The following is a 7,416-nucleotide window of genomic DNA, read 5'->3' on the forward strand; positions in this document are numbered from 1 at the left end:
CCACTGTAATACCTAATAGAATACCTACTACAATTCCTACTGTAATGCCTACTACAATACCTACTGTAATACCTAATAGAATACCTACTGTAATACCTAATAGAATACCTACTGTAATACCTACTACAATACCTACTGTAATACCTACTGTAATACCTAATAGAATACCTACTGTAATACCTAATAGAATACCTACTGTAATACCTACTACAATACCTACTGTAATACCCACTGTAATACCTAATAGAATACCTACTAGAATACCTACTGTAATACCTACTGTAATACCTACTAGAATACCTACTGTAATACCTACTGTAATACCTAATAGAATACCTACTGTAATACCTACTGTAATACCTAATAGAATACCTACTGTAATACCTACTGTAATACCCACTGTAATACCTAATAGAATACCTACTACAATTCCTACTGTAATACCTACTACAATACCCACTGTAATACCTACTACAATACCTACTGTAATACCTACTGCAGTACCTACTGTAAATTATTCAAACCTACAGTAAAAAGAACAACAGCCACTGTGTGTGTGTGTGTGTGTGTGTGTGTGTGTGTGCAAGTCTGTATCTGCTGAAAAAGAGAGAGAGATTGAGAGGAAACAATCACCAAGCTGCTTCTCTTTCAATGATTTTCCTCTTCTATTTATTTACATATGAAGCCATTATAAAATAAGAACATGACAAACAGAAACAGACATGCCAGAGTTTGTACATACAGTGCAGGGTTACATAGGTTACATACAGGACAAGAACCTCTCTAAGGCGGATCAGGAGTTGTGTGGTAGCAAGTGGTTTCATGTGGCTTTCTGCTGTGGAACAGTTGTGTCATAGCGAGAGACATTGAGTTGAAGAGTTCACAGTTCTGTGTGGTGTTGAGACCAGCTAGGCCAGAGACCATCTTGATTCTACCACAGCAGAGGTGAACAAGCCAATCCACAAATGGCTGGTACTGGTTTTTGTTCTAGCCACCTGATTCTATGGCCACCCCAGGCCTTTGTGGATAACACTGGCCATACTGGGACTATAACCTTTGTTCTCTGGTCTCTAAGGAAGGTCCCGGAATAAGCTCAGTCCCAATTTTACATTCTAAATGCTACTGAATTGCTAGATCAGTTTCTGTAGCTGTTTACAAGAGATGGGCCGGGCAGGCGGCCACATCGGGAAAGGGGGGGAGACAAACCTCCCTGATACTGAAGTTCCAAGTGTTCTGTTAATTATGCAATCACCAATCAGGTACTGAGTTCCATGGTGTTACCATTGTTGAGTAATTTAGCAGATGCTCTTATCCAGAGCAATTAGGGTTCAGTACCTAGCTCAAGGGCACATCAACAGATGTTTCACCTCGCCAGCTCGAGGTTTCCCATAGTGAACTCGAGGATTCGAACCAGCGACATTTCAGTTACAGGCCCCCAACACTCTTAACTGCTAACCTACCTGCCCCCCCAAAAAAAAAAAAAAAAAAAATGTTACATACATAATTTATGCATTCCCTATGGCAAATTAATGATTCAGTGGGGTGCATTTCAATAGTCTTAAGTAGTAGCCATCTCTCCTCGTCTCCCAGGAAGGATGCAGCTACACTACAACTCCTCTAGAGGGCAGTGTTTCTCTCTGTTAAGTCTCCACTAAGGGCACAGTCAGTCAGCAGGCACCATGTTACAGAATGATGCAGGTAGAAACAGAATGCATAGGGCAGACACAGTCTATTATATTATTCTATAAGCATAGAGAACTGTGTCTGTTTGTCCATGAAGTCAGTCTCTATCTGGAGAGCTCTGTAACAGTGTAGGCCTGCTCACTGGATATCACACTGCAAAAAGTCACACTGCAGTCGATTGCTGTACAATATCGTGTTCACCCTAGTTGTTCTCACAATGAGATTAAAAAAAGAAAGGATAGAGAAAAAGGGAGGACATAAAAGGATGAAGTGATATGATCAACAGGCACTATTTTATTTACTGCCTCTGTCAGACCTGAGCAATCGAAAACAGATCAGTCGCATCATCTTCTCTACACTCCCATCTGCTTCATTGCCCAGGCAACAGAGACTGTGATGGCTTCTTTGTGCTGTAGCACTAGACTACATTTCCCATGACCCACCTCTGTCTTGCATATCTACTTCCTGGAAAATATAGTTTCAGCATCCCGTCATTGCTGTCAGTGTGTGGAAGAAGATGATAGAGTGTGTGTGTGTGTGTGGGGGGGGTGATCTTCAGGTTGGAGTTCTAGAAAGATGTCAGAGTTTCCGATTTGGAATTCTGAGTTAGTTTACTGTTGAAAACGATTTCACCAGTCGGAGCTTGTTTTTCTCCACGTTCTAAATGGTCTTGAATTGACTAAAGTTGGAAGTCAAAGATCTCCGACTTCCCAGTTGTTTTGAACATGGCATGTGTTCCACAGACCGTGGCACTACTTGTCGTTCTCATCTTCTTCACTCATGCTACTGAAGGAGGCTGAGGCCTCTTTGGGTGAGGAGGGGGAGGCTGGCCTGGGCCGAGGCCAGCAAGAGGGAGGAGATGGGGAACGGGATGGAGACAGTTGCCTGGGTGGACTGTTGCTAGGTGACCCGCGAGGTGACATGGCGTAGGAGATCATCCGACCACTACGCTCACTAAACACCTGTTTCTGTTGGGGGGGCGAGAGGAGAGTGATGGAAAGAGAGGAAGGGAAGGAGTGGAGAGAGGATAGGGGGAGGGATAGAGAGAGTTTAGAGAGGGATGGAGGGAGGGGGGTAGGGGAGAGTGGAGAGAGGATAGGGTGGAGGGATGGAGAGAGAGAGGAAGTCGGAGAGAGACAGAGACCGGTATGTGAGAGTACTTTCACTTCAAAGACTAGTCTAGTTGGAGGTACACAGTTTAGTTCACAGATTAGATTTGTGAACAAGGAAGTGGTATTTTTAATCATTTTTTGAAAATTACCGATTTTGGCTGGAAAAATAAATTGCCGTGCAACTGGTAACCCAAAATAAGTTGTGCACCCGGTAACCCAAAAATTAAAATATGGTCCTAAATGCATTTAAGGGTCATTCTCATGTGACATGTCAGATGAGTGATTGTAAAATTTGCATGAGCGGAGCATGAGAGACAGGCCTTACTTACCCATGTTCCATCTGGGCCGAACAGTTCCAGGAAGTTACCAATGAACTCCCGTGATTTCTCCTCCCACTTCTGTATGAGGTCATGGCTCTTCTCCTCCACGCGGTAGACAAAGTGTTTACTCTTCTCCTCCACCGTCTTCACCTTCTCCTTCATACGGTCCACCTGGTTCTGAAGGCAGTACTTCTTCTCCTGAGGAAGGTTGGATGGAGGTTGGATGGAGGTTGGAGGGAGGTTGGGGAAGGTTGGAGGTTGGGAGAAGATGGAGGAATGTTGGAGGGAGCGAGGTTGGTAGAAGGTTGGAGAGAGGTTGGAGGAAAGTTGAAGGAATGAGAGAGGGAGGCAGGAAGATTGGGGAAATGTTGGAGGGAGGTTGGAAGAAGTTGGAGGGAGGTTGGAGGAAAATCGAAGGGAGGGAGGCAGGAAGGTTGGAGGAAAGTTAAAGGGAGGTTGGGGGGAGGTTGGAGAGATGTTGAGGAAGGTTGGGAGGAGGTTGGAGAAATGTTGGAGGGAGGGAGGGAGTTGGAGGGAGCTGAATTCCTTGGTGTTACCATTGTTGAAATGATGTAACATCCATTCATTTATGCAGTCGCTATGGCAACGGGGTGCATTTCAATAGTCTTAAGTAGCCATCTCTCCTCGTCTCCCAGGAAGGATGCAGCTACACTACAACTCCTCTAGAGGGGAGTGTTTCTCTGTTAAGTCTCCACTAAGGGCACAGTCAGTCAGCAGGCACCATGTTACAGAATGATGCAGGTAGAAACAGAATGCATAGAGCAGACACAGTCTATTATATTATTCTATAAGCATAGAGAACTGTGTCTGTTTGTCCATGAAGTCAGTCTCTATCTGGAGAGCTCTGTAACAGTGTAGACCTGCTCACTGGATGCCACACTGCAAAAAGTCACACTGCAGTCGATTGCTATACAATATCTCCTATCATGTTCACCCTAGTTGAGATAAACTAAAAGAAAGGATGGAGAAAAGGGAGGACGTAAAATGATGGAGTGATGTGATCAACAGGTTGGAGGGAGGTTGGGGGTGAACGGAAGATTAGAGGAAGGTTGGAGGGAGCTTGGGCGGAGGGTGGAGGAAGGTTGGGCGGAGGGTGGAGGAAGGTTGTAGGACTGTTGGAGGGAGGTTGTAGGAAGGTTGTAGGAAGGTTGGAGAAATGTTGCCTCCTTCATACGGTCCACCTGGTTCTGCAGGCGGTACTTCTTCTCCTGAGGAAGGTTAGAGGGCGGTTGAAGAGAGGGCGGTTGAAGAGGGAGGTTGAAGAGAGGGAGGTTGAAGAGAGGGAGGTTGAAGAGAGGGAGGTTGAAGAGGGAGGTTGAAGGGAGGGAGGTTGAAGAGAGGGAGGTTGAAGAGAGGGAGGTTGAAGAGAGGGAGGTTGAAGAGAGGGAGGTTGAAGAGAGGGAGGTTGAAGAGAGGGAGGTTGAAGAGAGGGAGGTTGGAGGAAGTTGGAAAGAGGTTGGAGGAATGTTGAAGGGAGGGAGGTTGAAGAGAGGAGGTTGGAGGAAGTTGGAGAGAGGTTGGAGGAATGTTGAAGAGAGGGAGGTTGAAGAGAGGAGGTTGGAGGAAGTTGGAGAGAGGTTGGAGGAATGTTGAAGGGAGGGAGGTTGGTGGAAGGAGGTTGGAAGGAGGTTGGAGGAATGTTGAAGGGAGGGAGGTTGGTGGAAGGAGGTTGGAGGCAGGTTGGTGGAAGGAGGTTGAAGGGAGGGAGTTGAAGGAGGTTGGTGGAAGGAGGTTGGAGGGAGGTTGAAGGGAGGGAGGTTGGTGGAGGGAGGTTGGAGGGAGGTTGGCTGTACTGTATGTCTGTGTTTTTTGACAGTTCTAAGTGTACACACAGACACATGCGCGACAGTTCTGTTAAGGGTAGACAGACAGACACACATACATTGATGAAGCTGACGTTGAGCTCTTTAGCGGTGTAGCCTCGCTGTAGGTTGCGTCTAGCGTAGAGGTCGTAGTCTCGTACGATACGAGTGATCAGGTCAGAGGTCGAGATACCCTCCGTCCGCTGGGTCGGCACGAACATGCCTGGAACACACACACGTACACACACATATTATAAATAAACACCCACACATATTCTAAATATATTATAAACACCCACACATTCTAAATATATTATAAACACCCACACATTCTAAATATATTATAAACAAACACCCACACATATTCTAAATATATTATAAACACCCACACATATTCTAAATATATTATAAATAAACACCCACACATATTCTAAATATATTATAAACACCCACACATATTCTAAATATATTATAAACACCCACACATATTCTAAATATATTACAAACACCCACACATATTATAAATATATTAGAAATAAACACCCACACATATTCTAAATATATTACAAATAAACACCCACACAGTTGAACATGCGCACACACACACACTGATCGTCGAGAATCATCCTTCCCTAATCTGAAAGCCTGCTGAAGTCAATGGCAGAAAGTCTCTAAAAAGTGGTGTAAACCCCATTGTAAATGAGTGATGCCTCGCAACACGTCAAACCAATCAAATGACTTGCTTAGGAGGAGAGTGTTGAGGCCATACAGTCATTTGTTCAAGCAGAGGAGATGTAACACCTTCAAAGACGACAGCACAATTCTGGCAAAACAGAATTACATTTTTCATCTATTTTCTGAAAAATTGCAAACTAGCAAAACGGTACACAACTCTTTGCAGTCAGTGAACAGTAACAAACATAACACGCTGCACCCCTCCTACGGGCACGTGGGGGAGCGTTCTTAAAATGTAACATCTAATCAAATTGTCGCTGCTGAAAGCCGGCGGAACATTCTGGACATTTCGGCTAATACAAGAATCTCCAGACGTATGGATACCTGAAACTGATTCTGAATAGAGCTTTACATACACACACACATACACACACACACCTGCCTCCTTGATGTGTTTGTAGACGTCCTCAGTTCCTGCTGAGGAGTACGGGATATCGTCATGAGCCACAAAATCGATCTGAGAAACAATCAGAACACAAGAAGACATGAATCACAGAACAGGAAGACATGAATCACAGAACAGGAAGACAAGAATCCCAGAACAGGAAGACAAGAATCACAGAGCAGGAAGACAAGAATCACAGAGCAGGAAGACAAGAATCCCAGAGCAGGAAGACAAGAATCCCAGAGCAGGAAGACAAGAATCCCAGAGCAGGAAGACAAGAATCCCAGAGCAGGAAGACAAGAATCCCAGAGCAGGAAGACAAGAATCCCAGAACAGGAAGACAAGAATCCCAGAACAGGAAGACAAGAATCCCAGAACAGGAAGACAAGAATCACAGAGCAGGAAGACAAGAATCACAGAGCAGGAAGACAAGAATCCCAGAGCAGGAAGACAAGAATCCCAGAGCAGGAAGACAAGAATCCCAGAGCAGGAAGACAAGAATCCCAGAACAGGAAGACAAGAATCCCAGAACAGGAAGACAAGAATCCCAGAACAGGAAGACAAGAATCCCAGGGCAGGAAGAAAGCGCATGCAGATAAAGTGAGACCCAGAAAAGAGCTGTGCACGCTAGCACATTACTCTAGATACACAGTCAGAGAACGCTGAATGAACAAGTGTGATGGAAACAGTCAGACACACCTGGTGTTTCTCCAGGAAGTCCTGTGTGAGCGTCCATGGTGCGTCTCGGACCACCTCGTCCACATAGCGACAGTGTCTCAGAGCCTCGTACCTCTCATCCTCCGTCATCACTGTGAAACCCTTGTACTTGTGGGTCAGCTCATCACTGCACACTGACACACACACAAAGTCACAAAGGTAACAGAGAGTATGAATAACATATATGTTTAGCTAAGAGTCATTATATCCACATGTTTATAAATGTCCGTACATATCTACATGTGTGTGTGTACATACCTCCCACTATGAGGTATGCATTGGGGAAGAGGTTCTTGGCCTGCATCAGGGCTCTGGCATGACCAGAGTGGAACAGATCAAATATTCCATCTGCATATACACGCACTGGACGGTCCACTGAAGAGGACACACAGAGAGTTTACATCTAGAGGACACACAGAGAGTTTACATCTAGAGGACACACAGAGAGTTTACATCTAGAGGACACAGAGAGTTTACATCTAGAGGACACACAGAGAGTTTACATCTAGAGGACACACAGAGTTTACATCTAGAGGACACACACAGAGTTTACATCTAGAGGACACAGAGAGTTTACATCTAGAGGACACAGAGAGTTTACATCTAGAGGACACACAGAGAGTTTACATCTAGAGGACACA

At 45.0% G+C, this 7,416-nt stretch overlaps 1 protein-coding gene across 3 annotated transcripts in view; it reads right to left on the reverse strand.

Annotated features, from left to right (window-relative positions):
* Positions 1-2,149: 2,149 nt before the first annotated feature.
* LOC112227647 (choline-phosphate cytidylyltransferase B) overlaps positions 2,150-7,416 on the reverse strand; it is a 16,716-nt gene continuing 11,449 nt past the window's right edge. For 2 of the 3 annotated variants that reach the window (XM_042308769.1, XM_042308771.1), the window contains exons 3-8: positions 7,034-7,150; positions 6,758-6,909; positions 6,052-6,130; positions 5,019-5,161; positions 3,125-3,313; positions 2,150-2,651 (exon numbers count right to left, since the gene is read on the reverse strand). In XM_042308769.1, the coding sequence (XP_042164703.1) occupies positions 2,436-2,651; positions 3,125-3,313; positions 5,019-5,161; positions 6,052-6,130; positions 6,758-6,909; positions 7,034-7,150 (896 nt within the window). In that variant the 3' untranslated portion in view covers positions 2,150-2,435. Of the gene's footprint in view, positions 2,652-3,124; positions 4,345-5,018; positions 5,162-6,051; positions 6,131-6,757; positions 6,910-7,033; positions 7,151-7,416 lie in introns of those variants that run through there. The other variant, XM_042308770.1, reaches the window with a different exon arrangement.

The sequence above is a fragment of the Oncorhynchus tshawytscha genome, linkage group LG29 (assembly GCF_018296145.1).
Source record: "Oncorhynchus tshawytscha isolate Ot180627B linkage group LG29, Otsh_v2.0, whole genome shotgun sequence".
NCBI classification, from domain to species: Eukaryota; Metazoa; Chordata; class Actinopteri; order Salmoniformes; family Salmonidae; genus Oncorhynchus; species Oncorhynchus tshawytscha.